The 25,241-nt window shown below is 46.6% G+C and overlaps 1 protein-coding gene across 4 annotated transcripts in view; it reads right to left on the bottom strand.

The window, feature by feature from the left end:
* RBM33 (RNA binding motif protein 33) overlaps positions 1-25,241 on the bottom strand; it is a 222,529-nt gene that overhangs the window by 24,142 nt on the left and 173,146 nt on the right. For 3 of the 4 annotated variants that reach the window (XM_075315440.1, XM_075315441.1, XM_075315443.1), the window contains exons 16-17: positions 23,148-23,534; positions 20,158-20,346 (exon numbers count right to left, since the gene is read on the bottom strand). In XM_075315440.1, coding sequence (XP_075171555.1) covers positions 20,158-20,346; positions 23,148-23,534 — 576 coding nt within the window. Of the gene's footprint in view, positions 1-11,189; positions 11,228-20,157; positions 20,347-23,147; positions 23,535-25,241 lie in introns of all 4 variants that reach the window. The other variant, XM_075315442.1, reaches the window with a different exon arrangement.

Below are 25,241 nucleotides of genomic sequence, written 5' to 3'. Positions count from 1 at the left end.
CAGACCAGTCCTACGCAGAAATAGAAGCGCTGCTCTATGGAAAAAAATGTAAAATGGGGCAACAGCGGTATTTAATTTATAAGAGCAAACTTCAGATATAGAATCTTTCCCCAACTATGTATTCCCCACAGGAGAAATCACTGGCTAGTACTCCTATTTTTTGCACACACAATCCCTATCCTCTATGCAAAATCTACTGTAAATAAGAAGCTACTAATTTTCATAGTTACAAGATGTTGTGTGAGGATCAGGGCTGTGGAGTCGGTAAGCCAAACCTTCGACTCCGACTCCGACTCCTCAAATTCTCTTGCACCGACTCCGACTCCGGCTCCGACTCCGACTCCTACATATATTGCTTATAGTTAGGTGAAAAATTTATTGTAGTACATGAATATGTGTATGTGAACATTAGACATTTAATAATTTTTATGATACAATAATCAAGATATTTGGATAGAACATAAAATATATTTATTGGATACAACTTTAGAACACAAAAAACTGTAATAAATTGTAAATATGTAATACACTATGTAATATACAGTAGATTACATATATATCTTGTGTGTGTATATACACTGTGTATATATATATAATATTACATATTTACAATTTATTAGTTTTTTGTGTTCTAAAGTTGTATCCAATAAATATTTTATGTTCTATCCAAATATCTTGATTATTGTATCATAAAAACAATTAAATGTCTGATGTTCACATTATACTACAATAAATTTTTCACTTAAATATAAGCATTATACTAAATGTTATTATTTAGTAAAATATTCAGCACATTCTGCATTGCACTCCTGTCCCCAATTTATTATATATTTTAGGAGTCGGAGTCGGTGCATTTTATACCGACTCCAACTCCGACTCCGACTCCACCAAAATGAGCTCCGACTCCGACTCCACGACTCCGACTCCACAGCCCTGGTGAGGATACCATATGGGGTTCTGCCAAGGTGCAAGTCGTCTTGACAGACAAACTTCTTTTTTTTCATCAAAGTATCTCCAAGACGAATTTGAACAAATGTTTCTAATATATAATGGACATGTACCAGTATAGTGTGGAAAGCAATTACCTAGAAGATCCAGACATGAAGGCTCATTCTAAACATTATTAAAATTATAATATAAAATTATGTTATATACGCTGCTCAGAAGCATGAAGGGAACACTTACACATCTCCGTATAAGCCAATTACACTTCAGGGCTATAAATCTGTCCAGCTACGAAGGAAAAGCGACTCGTACCAGCTTTGGAGTAAGTCTAAGTGACCACAGGTGCACTGCAGAGGTAACAGTTAGACAACCCAAAAAAACAGAATTTTTCTGCAGGTGGATTCTTATGGATTCATCTGTAGTTGTGTGTTTGGCTTGTGTCACTATTGCGAGCATGAAGCGAGGCCTGCAGCCCATTCAGATAGATAATAGACTGGCTCCCCCAGGATGTCACATCCAAACAGCAGAGTCAAGATGGAGCAAAACCAGGTCACAGACTGTTGGAGAGCCGAGCAAGGCAAAGGTCAACTCAGCCACAGGATCGGCATGTGTTCCTTTGTGACAGAAGGAACAGGAGGGGAACTGCCAAAATCCTACAAAATGACCTTCAGCGGGATGCTGGCAAGCATAACAGTGACCGCCTCCATGAGAGAGTGGCATGAGTGCCGGACGTCCTGTATTGGGACTGGTGCTCACACCCCAGCACAGAGTTGCTCCATAGAGCAGCAGAATTATCAGGTCAACCTTGGGTGTGCCTTGTCTTCACAGATAATCCAGGTTCACACTGAGGGCATGTGACAGATGTGAGTCTGGAGACGTCATAGTTAACAGTACGCTGCCCGCGACACTATACAATGTGTCAGGTTTGTTGTGATGGTCCGTCCTTGGAAAGTCAAACACGTTGGTCTCCAGACTTCTGTTAAATACTGGGATGAAATCCTTAGAACCATTGTCAAACCTCAAGCTGGTGCAATGGTCCCTGGGGTTCTCCTTGTGCAGTATAATGCACGTCCTCATATGACCAGAGTATGTAGTCAATTCAAGGATGACAATGGCTTTGATGTCACTTATTTGCCCTCATCCAACTGAAAACCTCTGGGACATTATGTATCTGTACATTCGATGCCACCAAGCTGCACCACAGACTGCGCAGGAGGTCGCTGAAGCCCACATCCTGGCCAACGAGAAGATTCCTCAGAACATGAGCTGCTGTCTCATCAGGAGAGTTCTCAGATATTGTCCGGTGTGGATACAGGCACATGGGGTCACACTATAAAGCTAATTAAAGCTGTTGAATTAAAGTTTACTTTACATTTTTGAGTAATGTGGAATACAGCCATCAGATGGTTGACTATTTTGGTTTCCACTGACTGCTGATACATCATCTCAAAGAATTACACCAATATCATTAAACATTTTTAACTTCTTTTCTAATCCTTCTTTTGAGATCTGATGTGTGATTTAAGTGTTCCCTTAAAGGGAAGCGGTCACTTCATTCATGCTGTGCAAACCACAGGCAGGGTGAATCGCATCCGGGTTGCACGATTGATCAGATATTTTTATGAAATGCTTCCTCCGCATTAGGAAAAACATAGCTTGAAGGTCTATGCAAGAACCATAAGAGATGAGAGTAGTCCATGGTCACCTCCGGCTGGCTGTGCTAAGCGTTGCTAAAGAGCACTGACAGGTATATCGCACATGTATACATAGGGAAAGACCTGTCAATCATCTATATCTGAGCAGGGTGTAGTCAGACAAGGGTGGTGCTGGACTAAAAACGTGCCTGCAATCGTGCAGCATGTATCTGATACATGCTTCCCGTGGTCTGACCAGCATGAATCAAGGGACAGATTCCCTCTGAGCAGTGTATATTTAAGAAAACGTGTGTGTGAATTAGACAAGGCCAGGAGCAAACTGAATATTGTACAGGTACAACTTACAAATTAAATGAAAATCAGAATAAAATATTAACGGGGACACAGCAGAAATTAGGGAGGAAAATAAAATCCCAAAATCCAGCTTATGAGAGCAAAGTAAAGATTTAACAGCCACATCCACCAAACATGGAGCGATAGGGATGTTTCTTCTCCAATGCAGATTTTAAAAAAAATAGTGCCTAAAGCCACTTTCACACACGCCCTTCCCCAGCACTTAATCTGAACTTCTATTACTGATGGTGGTGACATTGGATAGAGAAGGAGATTATACTAATCAGTTTAGATTTACAGTGGTGTTCATACGTCCTGCATAGGCATAAAGAAAAAAGAGAATTTTGTTACTTACCGCAAATTCTTTTTCTTATAGTTCCGTATTGGGAAACCCAGACCATGGGTGTTTAGCTTCTGCCGCCGGAGGACACACAAAGTACTACACCTAAAAGAGTAGCTCCTCCCTCTGAGCTTATACACCCCCTGGTAGCCAGTCCTAGCCAGTTTAGTGCAAAAGCTGAAGGAGAATAGCCACCCACAAGTAGAACCGAGTAAGAACCGGAACAACCGGAGACTCTGTCCACGACAACAGCCGGTGATAACACACGGAACAAGAAAATTGCCAACAGGCAACAGGGAGGGTGCTGGGTCTCCCAATACGGAACTATAAGAAAAAGAATTTACGGTAAGTAACAAAATTCTCTTTCTTTATTGTTCCTTTGGGAGACCCAGACCATGGGACGTTCCAAAGCTGTCCCTGGGTGGGAATAAACAGAAAAAACTAAGAAGTAGGCGGAGCCTAACTTCACAAGTGGGCGACAGCCGCCTGAAGGATGCGTCTGCCCAAGCTCGCCTCTGCCGAAGCATGCACTTGGTAGTGCTTCGAAAAGGTATGCAGGCTAGTCCAAGTGGCAGCCTGACAGACTTGTTGAGCCGTAGCCTGGTGCCTAAAAGCCCAAGAGGCACCGACAGCTCTGGTCGAGTGTGCTTTGATCCCCGGCGGGGGAGGCACCTGAGTACTCTGGTAGGCGTCCGAAATGGTCGATCTAATCCAACGGGCCAAGGTCGGCTTAGAAGCAGAGAGACCCTTGCGCCGCCCTGTGGTTAGCACAAAAAGAGAGGTGCACCGCCTAAGCGCAGCGGTGCGAGACACATAGATCCGGAGAGCACGCACCAGATCTAGAGTATGCAGCGCTTTCTCAAAGCGATGAACAGGGGCCGGACAGAAGGAAGGCAAGGAAATATCCTGGTTAAGGTGGAAGGGAGAGACCACCTTAGGAAGAAAGTCCGGGGTCGGACGGAGAACTACCTTGTCTTGGTGAAAAACCAAAAAAGGTGACTCCGAGGAGAGCGCAGCCAAATCAGAGACTCTCCTGAGAGAAGTTATGGCAACTAGAAAGGCCACCTTTTGAGAAAGACGATACAAAGAAACCTCCCTAAGGGGCTCGAAAGGGGGTTTCTGCAATACCGTGAGGACCAAGTTAAGGTCCCAGGGATCCAAGGGCCGCCGATAAGGCGGAATGATGTAAGACGCACCTTGCATGAAGGTGCGGACCTGAGCCAGCCGGGCGAGACGCCGCTGGAACAGCACTGATAGAGCTGAGACTTGTCCCTTGAGAGAGTTGAGGGACAGTCCTAGCTGCAGACCGGACTGTAAAAAAGACAGAAGGGTCGGCAACGAGAATGGCCAAGGAGAATGGCCGGAAGAGCGACACCAGGACAGGAAAATTTTCCAAGTCCTGTGATAGATCTTGACGGAGGAAGACTTACGGGCCCGAGTCATAGTAGAGATGACTTCAGGAGGAATACCAGAAGCCGTCAAAATCCAGGACTCAAGAGCCACGCCGTCAATTTGAGTGCCGCAGAATTCGGGCGGAAAAACGGACCTTGCAAGAGCAGGTCTGGACGGTCCGGAAGATGCCACGGCATCTCCACGGACAGTTGGAGCAGGTCCGGATACCAAGCTCGCCTGGGCCAGTCCGGTGCAATGAGGATGACTCGACGGCCCTCCATTCTGATCTTGCGCAGGACTCTGGGCAAGCGAGCTAGAGGGGGAAACACGTAGGACAGACGAAACTGGGACCAGTCTTGAACCAGAGCGTCCGCGGCGAAGGCCTGAGGATCGTGGGAGCGAGCCACGTAAACCGGAGCCTTGTTGTTGTGACGGGATGCCATTAGGTCTACGTCCGCAGTGCCCCACTTGCGGCAGATTGACTGAAACACTGCCGGGTGCAGGGACCACTCGCCACCGTCCACGGATTGACGGCTGAGATAATCTGCCTCCCAGTTTTCTACGCCAGGGATGTGGACTGCGGATATGGTGGACTTGGAGTCCTCCGCCCATTGAAGAATGCGTTGGATCTCCAACATTGCCAGGCGGCTGCGTGTCCCGCCTTGGTGATTGATGTAGGCAACCGCTGTCGCGTTGTCTGACTGGACTCGAATGTGCCTGCCCGCCAACAGGTGGTGAAAGGCTAGGAGAGCTAGAAGCACAGCTCTGGTTTCCAGCACATTGATTGAAAGGGCTGACTCGGACGGAGTCCAAGTGCCCTGTGCTTTGTGGTGGAGATGTACTGCTCCCCAGCCGGATAGGCTGGCATCCGTGGTGAGAATCACCCAGGACGGAGTCAGGAAGGAGCGCCCTTGGGACAGGGAGAGGGGTCGAAGCCACCACTGAAGAGAGCTCCTGGTCCGTGGCGACAGAGCCACTAACCTCTGTAAGGAGGAAGGCCGCTTGTCCCAACAGCGGAGAATGTCCAGCTGCAGAAGACGCAGATGGAACTGGGCAAAGGGAACCGCCTCCATGGAGGCCACCATTTGACCCAGCACCTGCATCAGACGCCTGAGGGTATAACGGCGGGGCCTCAGGAGAGAGCGCACCGCCAACCGGAGTGACAGCTGTTTGTCTAAGGGCAACTTCACAAGTGCCGGCAAGTCTCGAACTGCATCCCTAGGTACGTGAGACTCTGGGTCGGAGTCAGAGTGGATTTGGGAAGATTGACAATCCACCCGAATTGGGCTAGAGTGGCGAGAGTGAGCGAAACACTCCGCTGACAGTCTGCGCTGGATGTACCCTTGACCAGAAGGTTGTCCAGATAAGGAAGCACTGCTAACCCCTGGAGGTGCAGGACCGCAATCACTGCCGCCATGACCTTGGTGAATACCCGAGGGGCCGTGGCTAACCCGAAGGGGAGAGCCACGAATTGGAAATGATCCTCTCCTATCGCAAAACGTAACCAACGCACTGCGATTGGCACATGTAGATAGGCATCTCTGATGTCTATGGACGCCAGGAAATCCCCTTGGGTCATAGAGGCAATAACTGATCGCAGAGACTCCATGCGAAAATGCCGCACCCGGACATGCTTGTTGAGAAGCTTAAGATCCACGATGGGCCGGAAGGTACCGTCCTTTTTTGGAACTAGGAAGAGATTTGAGTAAAAACCCCTGAACCGTTCCTGAGCGGGAACTGGGACAATCACTCCGTTTGCCTGCAAGGACGCCACGGCCTGCGAGAAGGCGGCGGCCTTGGAGCAGGGGGGAGTTGAGAGAAAAAATCTGTTTGGAGGGCTGGAAGAGAATTCTATCCTGTAGCCGTGAGATATGATGTCTCTCACCCACTGATCGGAGACTTGCTTTAACCAAGCGTCGCCAAAGTGGGAGAGCCTGCCACCGACTAAGGACGTGGCTGGAGCGGGCCGAGAGTCATGAGGAAGCTGCCTTAGTGGCAGAACCTACTGCGGTCTTCTGCGGACGCGCTTTTGGGCGCCAGTTGGATTTCTGATCCTTGGCCGAGTTAGCGGACGAGGCGGAAGGCTTAGAGGATGACCAGTTGGAGGAACGAAAGGAACGAAACCTCGATTGATTCCTACCCTGGGCGGGTTTCCTGGTCTTGGTTTGTGGCATGGAAGTACTCTTCCCGCCAGTAGCTTCTTTAATGATTTCATCCAGCTGTTCACCAAACAGCCGTGAACCAGCAAAAGGGAGCCCAGCAAGAGACTTCTTGGAAGAAGCATCTGCCTTCCACTCTTGAAGCCACAAAATCCTGCGGATAACAAGAGAATTAGCTGAAGCCACCGCAGTGCGGTGAGCAGCCTCTAGCATGGCAGACATGGCATAGGATGAAAAAGCAGAAGCCTGAGCAGTTAAGGTAACCATCTCAGGCATAGATTCCTTGGTGAGGGAATGCATCTCCTCTAGAGAAGCAGAGATGGCTTTGAGAGCCCACACTGCTGCAAAAGTCGGGGAAAACGCGGCCCCCGCAGCTTCATACACAGATTTGGCCAGAAGGTCAATCTGACGGTCAGTGGAATCCTTAAGTGAGGTGCCGTCAGCCACCGACACAACGGTCCGGGCTGATAGCCTAGACACCGGAGGGTCTACCTTTGGGGAGTGAGACCACTACTTCACCACCTCAGGTGGAAATGGAAACCGGTCATCAGAACCACGCTTTGGAAAGCGTTTGTCAGGGCAGGCCCTGGGTTTGGTCACAGCGGTCTGAAAACTGGAGTGGTTAAAGAACACACTCTTCACTCTCTTAGGCGAGGTAAACTGATGTTTTTCTGCCAAAGAGAGTTGCTCCTCTGACACTGGCGGATAGAGATCCAGCACAGAATTAATAGAAGCAATCAAATCACTAAGATCTGAGTCACCCTCAGAGAAATCGATGGGATACATAGCCTCCGAGCCCCCAGTGAGGGCATCCTCCTCATCTTGAGAGTCAGCTCTTGAGACAGAGCCGTGGGATGGGGAGGGGGAGGAAACCCTGCGCCTTCTCTCAGAAGGACGGGGTCTGGGATCAGATGATGAATCCTCCGTGAGCTCCGATAAACGGAGGTCAGAGGATAGGAGTCCTCTGTCAAGAGTATTAGAGGCACCCTGTGAGGGGGGCTGATGCATATTCATCAAAGTCCTGTCCTGAACAAAAGTCCCCTCAGCAAATGACTGGGATATGGACCTAGAAAAGGACTCTACCCAGGCCGGGGGTTCAGTCACAGGTGCAGCAGCAGCCTGAGAGACCACTGGGGGTGAGACTCCAGGCTGTGGCACCGCCAAGTTAGAGCAGACATCACAATGTGGATAGGTGCTCGGCTCAGGCAGCAGGAGCTTACATACAGTGCATGCAGAATAAAGCTTTGGAGCCTTGCTCCTTGTGTGAGACATGCTGCTGGAGTGGGGGCTTTGCAGAGAATGAACCCCAGGGAGAATATACAGAGGTCCACAACCGGAGACCGGCTGTGGCTTACCAGACCGCTGAGCGCGGTGTTGTGTGCCCTCCAGATCCCGAAGCCCGGCCCCCCAGTCGCAGCACCTCAGCAGAGATGCAGAATGCAGGATGTCCCAGAGCAGAGTGAACTCTGCCTGAGAAGAGGGCGTTCCTATAAAAGAGCGGGAACTGGAGGGCTATAGAGACCTGCAGGGAAGGAGGGACGCCCCAGCAGTGGGGAGTGTCCCTCCCCTGTGTAGAACGGCCGCCGGGAGGAGCCGAACCTGTCCCTCTGCATGAGTGACATGCGAGGGCAGGAAAATGAAACTAGGCCTCCGGCGAAGCCGGGGCCTAAATTTAAGCGGCGAGGCCAACAAGCAGGCACCATCGGCGCGGTTATCAGGCAAAAGCTAGAGAACCCGCCGGAAAAGTTAAAACAATCACATACAGCATACTCTCCCCTTACAATAAAGAACCGGGACCCCCAACATAAACGTCTCAGGTACTTAGCTGCTGAGACGCAGGGCCATGTCCCTGGGGATGAGTGCTCCGGTCCAACAGAATCCTCAAGGGGCTGTGGATGGAGACCGGACTCCTGCCAGGCATGGAGACCGTGCGGGCTCCCACTTCAAGCCAGAGCCCAGAAGGGATGGTGAAGGAGCGCGGCATGTAAGGCTGCAGCCTTGTAAATCAACCTTAACAACACCGCCGACACAGTGGGGTGAGAAGGGACATGCCGGGAGTCCAGACATGGACCCGCTTTTCTTCAAACTCTTTCCAAAAGTCAAACAAATCAGATGAGAATGCATGTGTGGATGTATGCCTCCTGACACAAAGCAATAAACTGGCTAGGACTGGCTACCAGGGGGTGTATAAGCTCAGAGGGAGAAGCTACACTTTTAAGTGTAGTACTTTGTGTGTCCTCCGGAGGCAGAAGCTAAACACCCATGGTGTGGGTCTCCCAAAGGAACGATAAAGAGACTATATATTTCACACTTCTGCATCTCTACAGTGAAACTGGTGGAATATATATGTTTTTGTAATCCCTCATTGTATGCCATACTCATTTTTGAATGTCCCAAGTGTATAAATTGTTATGGTATGTGCATTTTTGATATTTTTTTTACAGGATAACCATACCTACACCAGTACAGTGTGTAGAATGGAGAACAGGTTTCTAAGTTCATTAACTTCCAATGCAAGTTTACACAGACTTAAATTTTACTTTTAAAGATTTATTTTTTATTTAATTCAGAGTCCTGAAAAGGGCCTTTTGAGTGCATCTTTAGCGTCTAATACTTTATTGGCCAGCCTTTGCATCTCTGTGGCATTGAGTGAACAAGCTTCTGCAGATGTTCACGAGTGATGATGTGGTTCCAGGCCTGTATCAGAGCCTCAATCAACTCTCTCTTGGTCCTTGGCTGTTTTTTTAGATATCTCTACTGATACCTTGTGCCACAAATTTTCAATTGGATTGAGGTCCGGGGACTGGGCTGGCCAGTCAGTAGTAGCCACCTTGTTCTTTATTTTCCATTCCGTTACGGTCTTAGCTCTGTGACAAGGAGCATTATCATCCTGGAAGATATAATCCCCTGAAAACAGGTGTTGAGCAGAAGGCAGCATTTTCTTATTAAGGATGTCTATGTATTTTTTGCATTAACCATACACTCCACAATATGAAGCCTTCCAACACCATTGGCTGCCATACAGCCCTAGACCATTACTTTCATCGGATGTTTCACAGACAAGCTCAAACACTCTGGCTTGTACTCTTCATGTGGAAACCTTCTCATATAAGACTTGCCATCATTTCCTAAAATGTAAAAAATGCTTTCATCACTAAAGAGCACTTTTTCCCACTCCTCCTTCCTCCATTTTGAATATTTCAATACCCACAGTTTTCGCCTTTGTCTTTGTATGGCTGTCATCAATGGCTTCTTTCGGGCCTTGCACCCTCTCAATCCTGCTTCCAAACATCTCTTCCTAACAGTTGATGTTGCTACCTCAATATTGCACTTTTCTTGCCATTCTCGCAGAAGCTGAGGAGAGGTGAGCTTTCCATTGGCAAGGGATGTTCTTATCAGTACTCTATCCTCCCTTTTAGTTGACTTTCTGGGCCGACCAGATCTGGGCCTGTCCTGGGTAATTCCAAGCTTCTTATGTTTCTGCAAAATTCTTACAACTGTCCTCTGATTACAGCCGACTTTCCTTGCGATCTGAGGGCCAGCATAACCCTCTTCATGTAGCACCACAACTCGCACACGATCTTCCGCTGACAAAAATCTGAAGGCTCCCATCATAAAGCTCTACAGTATGATTCACTAGCTAGACCTACAGATAAAACTAACAAACTAAGCAGCAGATGTGAGGCAATGTAATGGAATGTGATTGGCTGCCATATCTAGGTTATGATTGGTCACAAGAACCTCATCTGCGATTGGCTAATTTTGGATCTGAAGATGTACAATATTTAGTTGCGCTTTCAATTCCCATATTGTTGCAATAATTTCAGGCAAAACTGCTTCAAAAGCTACAAATATTACAGGGAGAGAATGCAAAATTGTTTTCTGAACAAAACCATATATAATATGTCATATTAGCATCGAAGATATTCGACAGAAAACGTTTAAAACTTGAAAAATCAATTTATCCTTTGCAGGACTTATGAACACCACTGTAGTTTTTCTTTGTGTCCCTTTAATATGGGGGCTCCAACCAAAGTCTAGACCCGTGGTTACCCTGAAGAGGCCTGTAGACACCTCTGCTGGAGACTGAAGCAATGTGATCTGCAGGATATAACTAGTCCGGAAAAGAAAGGTTACAAATGACTTCAGTATTTGGTAAAAATTAATAATTTTTGTCACAGGTTGTTCTGCACCAATGTAACTTGACACGTGGGTCACCAGTATAGGAATCTTTAATGTTATGATTTTAATAGAACTTTGTGACCACCTAAGACTAAATAGTCACCATGGGTCTAGACTTTATAAACCGGTTTTATAACAAAATAAGATAACTTGATAAACTTAACCTTATTTGACAAAACTTACGGTAGAATAATCTGTCTCCGCGGCTCCAAAAGCAGGTGCTGGGAAAGTACACAGATGACATTACTGACCTGAACGAGTCCAGCACACATACAACGGCAGCACGAGTGGGGAGACAAAGGGAACCTGTCATGTCTCCAGACGCTATTACCCTGCAGATTGACCCTATATCAACAACCATTTCTGCTCGGATATACTGCAAAACCAGTTGACATGTCAGTGCCAAGTCGTGCTCAAATTACAGGCGAGTGATGGGTGTAGCCGCGCCAGCACACCTGTAGAACAAAGCTGGTGGCTCCAGAGAGAAATAAAATTCATTTTCTCCCTGGAGCCACCTTGTCAGTATGTTTGTCAGGCCCTTTTCTAACACTATTACCTGCATATTAACCCTAGATCTGCAGATTAACAGTGTTCTCTGAGCTGACAGGTTCCCTTTAAAAAGAATTCTGTTTTAGACTTAGGCCTATTAAGATGCTACCACCTGTACTTTGTTACTTACCCGAGTTCCCGTAATGTCCAGCTCTTAACTACATATGCTTACTCCTGGATCATGTAAGGTTTTCTATTCAGAGTCATAGCATCAGTTGTGGTTTATCCACAGATTTGACAACCCCCCACCCTACCCCTCTCACCCCCAAAAAAATAATAAATCAGCAAATAAGTTCTAGAAAACTTGTGGTCACCATGTCCTACTGCTTTACCCAGCGCTCCTGACATCTACATATAGCCACTGGGTTGTGCTATAGTTCCATAGGAAGGTCTGGCATAAGCTATAGGAAGCAATATAGAAGATATACCGCAATCAAAGCTCCAATGAAATGTCAGTGCTTATCATGGATGGGCCGTCATTGGCGCCCGTAGTCTCATGATGGACTGTGCGACTGAGAACAGGATCATACATGTATTACACTTAACTGATGAGAAGTTGATCATTATATAAACTTGTGATCTCCATAAAACATACATGGAAGCAAATATATAAAAAGAAGTTTAACCCCTTCAGCCCCCGGGCGTTTTCCGTTTTTGTTTTTTGCTCCCCTTCTTCTGAGAGCCGTAACTTTTTTATTTTTCCGTCAATCTTGCCATATGAGGGCTTGTTTTTTGCGGGACGAGTTGTACTTTTAAATGAAACCATACGTTTTACCATATAGTGTACTGGAAAAAAGCAAAAAAATTCCAAGTGTGGAAAAACTGCAAAAAAAAGTGATCGCACAATAGTTTTTGGGATGTTTTATTCACGGTGTTCAATATATGGTAAAACTGATCTGTGGGTACGATGCCTGAGGTCGGTGCGAGTTTGTAGACACCAAACATGTATAGGTTTACCTGTATCTAAGGGGTTAAAAAAAATCACAAGTTTGTCCAATAAAAGTGGCGCACGTTTTGCGCCATTTTCTGAAACCCGTTGAGTTCTCATTTTTCGGGATCTGAGGCTCAGTGATGGCTTATTTTTTGCGTCTCGAGCTGACGTTTTAAGAGTACTATCTTTGCGCAGATGCTACGTTTTGATCGCCTGTTATTGCATTTTGCGCAAAACTTGCAGCGACCAAAAAACGTAATTTTAGCGTTTGGAATTTTTTTGCCGCTACGCCGTTTACTGATCAGGTTAATTGATTTTATATTTTGATAGATCGGGCGTTTCTGAACGCAGCGATACCAAAATGTGTATATATTTTTTTAACCCTTTAATTTCCAATGGGGCGAAAGGGGGGTGATTTGAACATTTGGTTTTTTTTTTTTATTTATTAAAACTTTTTTTTCACTTTTTTTATTTTACTAGTCCCCCTAGGGGACTATAGCGATCAGCAATCCGATCACTCTGCACTATCTATAGATCTCAGTTACAGAGATGAGAATTGCAGATATGCTGCTTTACTCTCCATGCTGGCACTATGCCGGCACTGAGAGGAAGTGACTCATGTTAGCTACAGGCGTCATCACATGACCCTGTGCTACCATGGCAACCACAGTCACGTGATCATGCATGCGACATCCGGTGGGGGCGGCGGTAAGTAATGGTCGCGCGCATATACATCTCGCTTCCAGACTTTGGCAGCGAGATGTAAGGGGTTAAATGTTCCGGGTGGAAGAGATTCCACTCGGAACATGCAGGCACACGTCAGCTGTTGAAAACAGCTGATATGTGCGTGGATCGCCGCATCCTGCCCACGGCAGGGGGTGGGGACTAACCTCACAAGCTCCATGACGGATAGATCCGTGAAGGGTTGTGAAGGGGTTAAAGGGTGGTCTGGCCTCAAAAACTGGCCTCAAAAACTTTACAAGTGGCAAAAATGGGATAAAAATAACCCCCCATGGGTTCAGTGGAGCCCACTCTGATGGTCAGAGAAAGGCTGAGTGATGAGGACATGACTCCCATCGCAGACCACTGCAGCGGCCTGTGTGTACTCCATGGGGAAGATTATCCTGTCATTCAAAATTGTCCTGAGGAAGGGGGCTGAGACCCTTGAAATGCGTAGACCTGTATATGCTTTTTCCAATAAAGGACATATAACAGAGAGTAATAGGATGAGGGTTTCCAAGCCGCGCCAAATGACGATCACATTAAGCTGTTAGATTAATGTTGCTTTTTATTCCAATTACAGGTCTACGCGTTTCGGAAGGCACCCCTTCCTTCTTCAGGACCAGATGGCAAGAAAACATCAAGATTTGATGTTTTCTTGCCATCTGGTCCTGAAGAAGGAAGGGGTGCCTTCCGAAACGCGTAGACCTGTAATTGGAATAAAAAGCAACATTAAGCTAACAGCTTAATGTGATCGTCATTTGGCGCGGCTTGGAAACCCTCATCCTATTACTCTCTGTTATCTGCCAAAACCGAGGGACCGCTGCTGTGACTCTGGATTATCTATACACATGCTGTTATAGGAGTTGTGACTGTCACAACCCCTATAGGTGAGTAGTATCTCCCTCCATTTCTCCCATTGTTACTTGGGTAAGACCCTATTGCGCTTCTTTCCTCCACAGTTTATTATCGTGTCCAATAAAGGACATGGATTAAAAGGCATCTGCCTCTTGAATGGTGATAAGCGTGGCATGAGACCCATCTTTCTACACTAACATTGAATATACAGTATTCCGGAATGCTATATATAGGAGCAGACTGGTGGTGGCCGCACCTTATAGGGGACAAATGTGGTGACAGGTTCCCTTTAAACCTAGAAGGAACATGTAACCGTAAGTCTTCATAACCTTATGTCAGTCCCCTCACTGGCAGCCAGACTGGTTTGTCAGGTCTCCATAAGGAGAATAGTCTTTTACCCGTGGTCCCCACATAGCTACTCATAAACCAGATCAGAAACCCACACTTTGCACTGATGAGGGGCAATCACCCTGAAACACTGTCTGCAAATTGGGATTTGATCTGGTATAAATCCTGTCTTATGAAAAGACTGGTTTAAAAAGCTACTTTTGACTTTTAGGATTGCTACTTCCAATAGGTGGCGCTAGAGTTTGTCGCCTTCCTCACTGGAGGGACAATTTGACCTTATGTCGTCAGACACGGTTGTTCCTTATTCATCCCATGGTTAAGGACTAGTTCGGGGTCCGAAACGTGTAGTTACAGGTTTCCTTCTTCTAGTTTTTAATGTTACACCACATTTCAGGAAGGCCTTTAAATTTGTCAAACATGCATGAATATTTAAATGAGGAAAGTGGAGTGAATTTTGGCCAGACTCCATCTACAGCAGTCTATTCCATGGCGAAATATGCTTGCGGTAATGTTGCAATCCAAAATACCATTCCCTACCCCCCACTCCCTCCCTCGACACTGCAACTGAACCTGCTCCCCCGTGATGGCTGTATCATACAGCTGGCACCTGCCTGTGACTGCAGTGATCAGAGCTAGCTCTTATTGCTTCAATTTTGCCACTTAGATGCCACTTAATTATTTAGGCCCAATTAATTGGGTACCATATAAAAGAAAAAAATTGCAGTGAAGCTGAAAAACACAAAGGCTATATAAGCCAATGCCAATATGTATCGCCACACCACCACTGTAGACCAGCTTCATGGCCTCAGAAATGATACATGGGATGGGGAGTGGTGAATGCGCCACTCAAATTCATGATGAGCAGCTATGCCACAAATATTACTCCAACAGGGACTGAAGTAGGATTTATGGCAAGGTGCACACAGAGGAGTACCCCACTCAAAATGTTCATGATTGATGAAGAGGAGTATCTTCCTCCAGCCCATCTACTCATCAGAGCTGGTGTGAACAACTCCAGTCTTGACTTTTCGGGCCCATTGTGACTCACTTGACAATGGGGCATAGTTTGGATGAAAAGTGCGTGACTTTGAGGGTATGGCCAAAAATTGTGCAAATCCACATTCGAGGAAATACTAACCCAACTCAAACGTCTTAGAAAATGAGGGGTTGGATGCAGAGAGAAGGACGGACAGAATCCATATTCATTTTACAAAACGGAAAAAGTTTATATTCGCCTATTACAATCGGGCTGAAATTAAAAGGATAATGCCGCCATTTAAGGACTGAGTTTGGTATCACACTGAGAAACTAAAGAGTACTTTGGATGCTCTGGAGGTGGGGTGGGGGGGGGGGGGGTTGCTAGACATTATGATAATGGTTATGTCCGAAAGAATCCGCAAACTTTAATAGGGGGGGAATTATTAAGGGGTAACTGCCTCCCTTTCTATGATCTGAGAAATTAAGAAATGTTTAAAGGGAACCTGTCACCAGTTTTTTGCTTTTTAAACTGCGGCCACCACCAGGGGGCTCTTATATACAGTATTCTAACATGCTATATATAAGAGCCCAGGCTGCTGTGTAGAACATAGAAAACACTTTATAATACTTACCTAAACCGGTCGCTGCAGTGGATGTGGCTCAGATGGGCGTCTTCATTCTCTGGTGCCAGCGCAGCCTCTTTCGGACATTTTTGTCGCCGCCTCTGTCGTCCTTCTGAAGCTGCGGTGCATGATGCGTCCGACATCATACACGCTCGCCGGCATTCTGGTCCTGAGCAGGGCAGACCAAAGTATTGTAGTGCGCCTGCGCGGGACCGGCGAGTGTGTATGATGTAGACGTGTCATGCAACGAGGCTTTAGGCTATGTGCGCACTAGGCGTTTTTGTCTAAAAAACGCACCCGCGGCTAAAAAAACGCGGCAAAAACGCATGCGTTTTTGCCGCGATTTGGTGCGTTTTTTGCTGCGTTTTTGCTCACTGCGTTTTTAATCAGTGCACAATGCCATTAAAGATTGTTGATGAAAAAAAAAAAAAAAAAAAAAGGTCTGATGTCATTTCCTTCTTCAAAATGTTCATTGTATGCAGGAGAGCAGACAGCAGCTGCAGAACTACAAGTCTCAGCATCCTCCATTCACTAGTGTATGCAGGAGAGCAGACAGCAGCTGTAGAACTACAAGTCTCAGCATCCTCCATTCACTAGTGTATGCAGGAGAGCAGACAGCAGCTGCAGAACTACAAGTCTCAGCATCCTCCATTCACTAGTGTATGCAGGAGAGCAGACAGCAGCTGCAGAACTACAAGTCTCAGCATCCTCCATTCACTAGTGTATGCAGGAGAGCAGGCAGCAGCTGCAGAACTACAAGTCTCAGCATCCTCCATTCACTAGTGTATGCAGGAGAGCAGACAGCAGCTGCAGAACTACAAGTCTCAGCATCCTCCATTCACTAGTGTATGCAGGAGAGCAGGCAGCAGCTGCAGAACTACAAGTCTCAGCATCCTCCATTCACTAGTGTATGCAGGAGAGCAGACAGAAGCTGCAGAACTACAAGGCTCAGCAGCCTCCATCCAGGACTGTATGCAGTTTTTTGCCCAAAAAGAAAAAAAAATTACATGGGCTTCGCCATATTTTTGTATGCTAGCCGGGTACAGCAGGCAGATACGGGCTGCCCCCAACCCCCAGCTGCCTATTTGTACCCGGCTGGGAACCAAAAATATAGAGAAGCCCTTTTTTTTTAATTATTTCATGAAATAATTAAAAAAAAAAAATGACGTGGGCTTCGCCTAATTTTTGAGTCCAGCCGGGTACAACTAGGCAGCTGGGGATTGGAATCCACAGTGCAGGGTGCCCATGCTTTCTGGGCACCCCCACTGCGAATTGCAGTCCGCAGCCACCCCAGAAAATGGCGCTTTCATAGAAGCGCCATCTTCTGGTGCTGTATCCAACTCTTCCAGCTGCCCTGAAGCCGGGTGGCTAGCTAGGTAATAATGGAGTTAGGGCTAGCTGTATATTATCAGCTAGCCCTAAGCCCGAAATTCATGGTGTCACGCCAATATTAGACATGGCCACCATGAATTTCTAGTAATGATAAAAAAAAAAACACAACACACAGAAAAATATTTTTATTAGAAATAAAACACAACACAATTAGTGACTCCATCTTTATTGAAATTAACCCCCCTCCGTAGTAATCCTGGGTCAGGGTCCCGCGCCGTCCAATCTGGATCCAATATCATCTGATCGGTTTGCTGGAAGGCAAAGCGATCAGATGATGTGTCAGGTTCAAAAGCCTGAATCACATCACACATCAGCTGATTGTATAAAAGCCGATTATACAATCAGCTGATGCATCAGTAGAAAAAAAAAAATAATAATACTCACTTATGTGCTCTGCTGATGACCGGCAGCTCCTGGAGCGATCGATTGGACAGGAGTCTGATCCCGTCCGATCGCTGCAGCAGCTGCCGGTAATCAGCTGATCCAGCTGATGAAGTCCCCTGACGGCAGGATCAGCTGATAGCCGGCCGGGCAGGAAAAAGCCGGCGAGACTACGATCAGCTGATGCGTCAGGTGACTGCATCAGGTGATCCCTCGCCAGGTCCTGCAAGCAAGGTCCTGCCGGCCGGGGAGACTGCACACAGCCAGAGCGGCGGTACCGGGAGGAGCTGGGAGCGGGCATGGCACCGGACCCTGCGGACAGGTGAGTATATATGACATTTTTTTTATTTTTCTACTGTTCACTTTGGTTTTCGCCGCTGCCTCCACCTCCTGCCTGTACATGGCGCCGCACGGAGCTGACATGCACAGGGCGGGAGGTGGAGGCAGCGGTGACGGTACCAGGAGGATTCATGCTTCTGTGTTTACCAACAGAAGGAATCCTCTTCCTGTACACGTCACTGTAGTGCCCACCCCTTGCGTGTATAGCTGCGTTTTTAGTCATAGAAACGCGGCTATATGCGTTTTTCATTGCGTTTTTAACATCTCATTGAATTCAATGAGTGAAAAACGCAGTGAAAAACGCAGAAATAATTGACATGCTGCGTTTTTGTGGTCACCACAAAAACGCAGCTAAAAAAAAAACGCTGTGTGGGGACAGCACTTATGAAAACCCATTGACATTGCTGGGGAAGCAATGTCACTGCGTTTTCAGCACAAAAACGCGGTAAAAAACGCCGCTAAAAACGCGGCAAAAACGCCTAGTGCGCACATAGCCTTAGAAGGAGGATGAAGATGGCCTAAACAGGAGGCACCGAAGGACAAAGACTCCTATCTGAGCCACATCCACCGCAGCGACCATTTACGTGAGTATTATAAAGTATTTTTTATGTTGTACACAGCGGCCTGGGCTCTTGTATACAGCATGTTAGAATGCTGTATATAAGAGCCCAAGGGCGGTGGCCGCAGCTTATAGGTCATAAAACTGGTGACAGGTTCCCTTTAAGATTCAAATATTTAATTGCTGAATCTTCTTCATGGCTTTGTTCTATGTAATGATTACGTGTTGTTGGTTTAAAAAAATAGAATAAAAATATATTTTAAAAAAAATTGTGCAAAGTGTGCCAAAATTTGTAGGGGAAAAAAAACTGATCTGAAAGCCAAAAAAGTGGTAACTGTGATAAACATGAGTCCCTGAGAAAGCGCACCGCAAAAACGCAGCACCTAGAGTAAAGGTGGTGTCACACACAGTGACGACGACAACAACGTGGCTGCTACGTCACCCTTTTCTGTGACGTTGCAGCGACGTCCCGTCGCTGTCGCTGTGTGTGACATCCAGCAACGAGCTGGCCCCTGCTGTGAGGTCGTTGCTCGTTGCTGAATGTCCTGCTTCATTTTTTCGTTATCGCTCTCCCGCTGTGAAGCACACATCGCTGTGTGTGACAGCGAGAGAGCAACGAAATGAAGCGAGCAGGGAGCAGGAGCCGGCGTCTGGCAGCTGCGGAAAGCTGTAACCAGGGTAAACATCGGGTAACCAAGGGAAGACCATTCCCTGGTTACCCGATATTTACCTTCGTTACCAGCCTCCGCCCTTGCTGCTAGTGCCGGCTCCTGCAGTACACATCGGGTAATCAACCCTATGTGTACTGTAGCTAGGAGAGCAAGGAGCCAGCGCTAAGCAGTGTGCGCGGCTCCCTGCTCTCTGCACTGTGACATGTAGCTGCAGTACACATCGGGTTAATTAACCCGATGTGTACTGTAGCTAGGAGAGCAAGGAGCCAGCGCTAAGCAGTGTGCGCGGCTCCCTGCTCTCTGCACATGTAGCGACGTTATGATCGCTGCTGCGTCGCTGTGTTTGACAGCTAAGCAGCGATCATAACAGCGACTTACAAGGTCGCTGTTACGTCACAGAAAATGGTGACGTAACAGCGATGTTGTTGTCGCTATTTGTGAACCCAGCTTTAGACTAGTCACTGACCCCAAAAATCTACTTTCTATCCACTCTGTGTTCACATACGCTGCTAGTCTCTGCCAATACCTACTTTATTTGTGCCTCTAATGCCTGCAAATAATACTATAATTATAACAGTAAACAATAAAGCTGAGACCAAGAAGGAGCAATCATGTCCTAATCACCCCGCATATCAGTACAGTAATGCCGTCTCACAGTGAGAACCTAACAATGAGTCTGGCGAGGGCTTTATTTCATTTTGTGAACCTATATATTGTTATCCTTCCCGGAGAATAAAAGTTAAAGATCTTTGCATAGTCAGACATTTCTTCCAGACAAAGGCTCGCTCCAAGGTTGACCTACCTGAATTGGTCCCACCGACATCAGCAAATTCTTCAACTGGTGATCAGTGGTTGATGAAGAAAGCCCTTCAACTGACACGATGCAGGGCTGAGGCTTGCACTCCACTACACGCAGATTTTGTTTATTTGGCATCAGACGTCCTCGGCCCATCTGTCCTCCTACACCTCTGCCTCTTCCTCGCATAATGACCTGCCAACAGAGAGCCGAAGTGAGTTTGTCTTCTGTAATTATTCTTTAAAATCCAAATACAGTGGAACCTTGGATTATGAGCATAATTGGTTCCGGGAGTGAGCTCTTAAACCAAGTTACTCTTAAATCAAAGCAAATGTTCCAATTGGAAATAATTGAAACACAGATAATTCGTTCCACAACCCAAATATATTTATACAAACTTATTACAGTAATACAATATAATGCACTGTATTCATATAAATATTACAGTACACTAATAGAAAATACTGTGCAGTACAGTAAAAACATATAAAGCAAATTAACCTGCACATTAGCTTACAATAGAATTGTTGGTGTGAGAGAGGTACAGTATAAGCAATCTGCTGCACTGGTTATCAATAAAGTACAATACTGTATCCACAAATGCAAATTGATAGACATGCTGTATAGTATATACTGTACTGTGCAATGGTATACTGTGTACATTACATATGGACAGAAAGTTATCACCAGAGCGGGTCAGAGCGCAGTGAAAGGACAGAACCAGACGTGTGCCTAAGTTCACAGAAAAAAAACCTCACCAGAAATAAAGGCACCAGCCAAAAAGAAATGGTCCAATAATGGCAAAAGCACATACAAGATGCATACAGCCCTCCATGATAAAGGTTGGAATTGCCTAGGTACCGATACCAATAAAACAACCACCCACAGCCTAATATGTCAGGAGGGGGCGGTTGCCAGCATTAAAACTGCACATTAATAAGATCTAATATAGGGCGTCAGTCACACGGCGTGGGGACCCTTGACGTTTGGGTTACGAGCTTATGTATTTTGGCCAAAATATGACCAATATCTCACATTTATTATACTTTTTATTTTTTTTATGGCACAATTTCCGCAGGATGCAGCCGCCCCCTGGGATATCTGTCCTTTGTGCCGGTGCACTTTTTAGGTGCTGGGTAGCCCGCCTGATCTAATAGAAGGGTGTGAGCAATAGGCTTTACCTGGACACTGTGCATTGCACGTATCTGTGTGACTGACGCCCTATATTAGATCTTATTAGTGTGCAGTTTTAGTGCCGGCAACCGCCCCTCCTGACATATTAGGCTGTGGGTGGTTGTTTTATAGGTATTCTGCACCTGTGCAATTCCAACCTTTATCATGGGGAGCCGGATGCATCTTGCATGTGCTTTTGCCATTATTTGACTATTTTTTTTTGGCTGGTGGCTTTATTTCTGTGAACTTATTTTGATTAAGTCCTTTGGTGAGCTTCTCAACCGGAAGTGTGCACAGTGGGAATTTGCTCTTCTTGCAAAGCATTGCTCTTAAACCAAGTTACAAATTTTTAAAAAGCCTTGCTTGTCTTGCAAAACACTCTCAAACAAAGTTACTCTTAATCCAAGGTTCCAGTGTATGCCCTAATATTAAAGGGAAGCAAACATCAGGATTTTCGTGAATAAGGTGCAGCCAGTGCAGCACTGGCACTATCAGGGACAGTGTGTACATACCATTAGGGGGCAGCTCGGGTGTTTAGGCTGTGAAATCCAAGTTTATAAAGTTTGAAAATTCATGCACTTTTTGATTGACGTGTGCACCTCTCCAGATAATGTCCGGGTGGGTTATGCACGTGGATCCCCCCGCCGCCTGTTGCTCCCTCCCTCTGGCTGTATGTAAATTTCTACTCTTCTGTTACACGACGTCGGAGTTAGCGCCTGCGCATAGCGCTCGTCTCCAGCGCCATGGTTCTGAAGCCCACAGTATTATTGTGCATGAGAGGGCGGCGCATACACCCTCGCTTCTTCAGATCTGTTGTGACTGCGGGAGTGCACGCGGTGTCACAACAGGACTGGAGAACAGCTGATCTTACCGATTAGCTGCAGCAGACGTCTGCTACGATATCGTCTGCTGCAGCTAATCGGTAAGATCAGCTGTTTGCCAGTCCTGTTGTGACCACGGGAGCGCGCGTGGTCACAACAGATCTGAAGAAGCGAGGGCGCATGCGCCGCCCTCTCATGCACAATAATACTGTGGGCTTCAGATACACAGTGGCGGAGATAAGCACTATGCGCAGGCGCTAACTCCGACGCCCTGTAACAGAAGAGTAGAAATTTACATACAGCCAGAGAGAGGGAGGAACATGCGGCGGGGGGGGGTGGGGGGGGGATACACGTGCATAACCCGCCCGAACATTAGCAGCAGAGGTGCACACGTCAATCAAAAAGATGATGAATTTTCAAACTTTATAAACTTGGATTTCACAGCCTACACACCCGAGCTGCCCACTAATGGTATGTACACACTGTGCCTGACAGTGCCAGTGCTGCACTGGCTGCACCTTATACATGAAAATCCTGATGTTTGGTTCCCTTAAGGCTATGTGTCCACGGTAGAATGTTGCTGCGGATTTTTCTGCATGAAAATCCGCGACTTTCCCGGCAAATCCGCACCTTTTCAAAGGTGCGGATTTGCCGCGGATTTACCGCTGAATTGCCGCGGATTTTGGTGCGGATTTTTTTTTTCCCAATTCTATAGCCAAAATCCGGATCAAAATCCGCAGCAATAATTGACATGTTGCAGATTCTTCCGGATCAAAATCCGCGGCAAATCCGCCGCGGAAAAATCCGCAGCATGGGCACAGCATTTCCAAAATGCCACAGAAATGGCTGGGAAGTGCCGCTGCTGCAGATTTTCGGAAAATCCGCGGCTTTTCCGCAAGAAATCCGCGGCAAAATCCGCGCATTTTCCGCAGCGTGGACACATAGCCTTAAAGCCACAAAACAAAGCCTAACCCCCCCCCCCTCCCCCTCCCTGTACTGTACCTTATTTGGTAGATGCTGTCCATGCATAGTATTCAACACATGGGGGGATGCGGGCTCCGTCATTGAAGACACCGGACGTGCCTTGACGTGATACGGCTGCTGAAATGGCAGATTCTGCTGCTGATTAATACTTCCTTGCCCCAGCGTCACTTTCCGCACCGGCCCAGATTTCTGTTGAATCCTCTGTGGAAACTGCGGCCTCTGCTGAGGGGGGATTCTCTGCTGGGGAGGAATCCTCTGCTGAGGTGGGATTCTCTGCTGTGGAGGGATTCTCTGCTGTGGAGGGATTCTTTGCTGAGGCGGGATCCTCTGCTGAGGCTGGACTCTGGGGTGCGATAGCTGCACTTGTGGAATGCCCTCTGAAGCCTGCAGCGATATATTTTCCCCCTAGAAAAGGAAATTGAAGTCAAAATTAGCATGGCTTTATTATACAAAACACAACACAGACAACGTAAAGGGTTTTTATAAGGATGATCTTATAAATGTGTCCCTGCTGTGTACTGTGTAATGGCCGTGTCTGACCGTACAGGGGCATGGTCTGATCGTACAACATCTCCTGGGCAAGGGAGGAAGTAAGAGTATACAGATAGCAGAACATAAATTACAGCTGATTCTTTCTGTGAAGTAAAACATTTCCCTGACTGTTTTACCTCAAAGAAAGAATTATTTGCGATCCCGTGCTGTAATGTCTTTATACTCTCTTCCGTCCTCCCCTGCCCAGGAGATGTGGTGTGATCAGACCATGTCCCTGTACGGTCAGACACAGCCATTACACAGTGCATAGCAGGGACATATTTATAAGATTATCTCAGGACAGGAACATTTTTTTTTAGACACATCCAATTGTGGAAATTATTATTCCAACATGTATTGATTAAAATCAACTTTATTCATGGGACAACCCCTTTAATGTTTAATTATTCAAAATGAGCGTTTCTAGGAACACTATAATTGTACAGTCTACTGATCACCCTATGAATGAGCAAAACGCTCAAGTGATCCATTGCCTTGCTTACGGGGGTTCTCCACTACTAGGACAGATCCTTCTGATTCACATTTCCCCCAGGTAAATAATAAAGTCTATACTCACCTGTCAATGCGGTGTCGGTAATCGCGTTCCCGGTGCTCTCGTGACATGATGCGAGCTTCCGCATCCAATCCGCACCGGCTTCCTTCTCCTCATCTTCGGACACAGGAGCAATCAACAGAAAGCGAGAGGCATCCGCAGCGCTCACTTCTGGTTGATTAACTCGTTTGTCCATAGACAGGAGACAGAAGCCAGAGTTGATATACTCAGTGCTCACGATATATCACTTTAGCCCCACTGGAACCGCGCCGGCTGCGGAGGGGAGTCTAGGCTTTTTTATTTTATTTGGGGGGAAACGTGGACTCAAAATGGGTCATCCTAGTAATGGACAATCCCTTTAAAAAAAAAAAAACATTCTCGACAGCACATCATTCAATACAAGACCAGCGCTGCCGAGAATAATGGCAGCCTATACGCACTGAGAGATCCATTACTAAAGGGTGAAAGCACGGCCTGCCCATGTAAACTGGCTATTAAATGGCTGCTAATCAGCAATATGGAACAGACAAGCAGTCATTTATTGCCACAAGTTGGATCGTGTATACCCAGCTATACACAATGTGCTAATGAATGGCGAGTGATGCAGGGAATGTCATAGCGGCGCAGCACAGGTGGACAACACATAATTAAAAAAAATATATATTCCCTTTAAAATACAATTTTATCTGCTCCAGAGGATTAAATAAAGAAAAACTTAACAGTCACAACTAGTGATGAGCGGGCACTACCATGCTCAGGTACTGAGTACTCGTTACTAGTGATGAGCGGGCACTACCATGCTCAGGTACTGAGTACTCGTTACTAGTGATGAGCGGGCACTACCATGCTCAGGTACTGAGTACTCGTTACTAGTGATGAGCGGGCACTACCATGCTCAGGTGCTCAGTACTCGTTACTAGTGATGAGCGGGCACTACCATGCTCAGGTACTGAGTACTCGTTACTAGTGATGAGTAGACACTACCATGCTCAGGTGCTGTGTACTCGTTACTAGTGATGAGCGGGCAC

This window comes from Anomaloglossus baeobatrachus, chromosome 6 (genome assembly GCF_048569485.1).
Source record: "Anomaloglossus baeobatrachus isolate aAnoBae1 chromosome 6, aAnoBae1.hap1, whole genome shotgun sequence".
Classification (NCBI taxonomy): domain Eukaryota; kingdom Metazoa; phylum Chordata; class Amphibia; order Anura; family Aromobatidae; genus Anomaloglossus; species Anomaloglossus baeobatrachus.
Note: the sequence above shows the minus strand (reverse complement) of the source record. Positions and strands in the feature narration are given on the sequence as shown.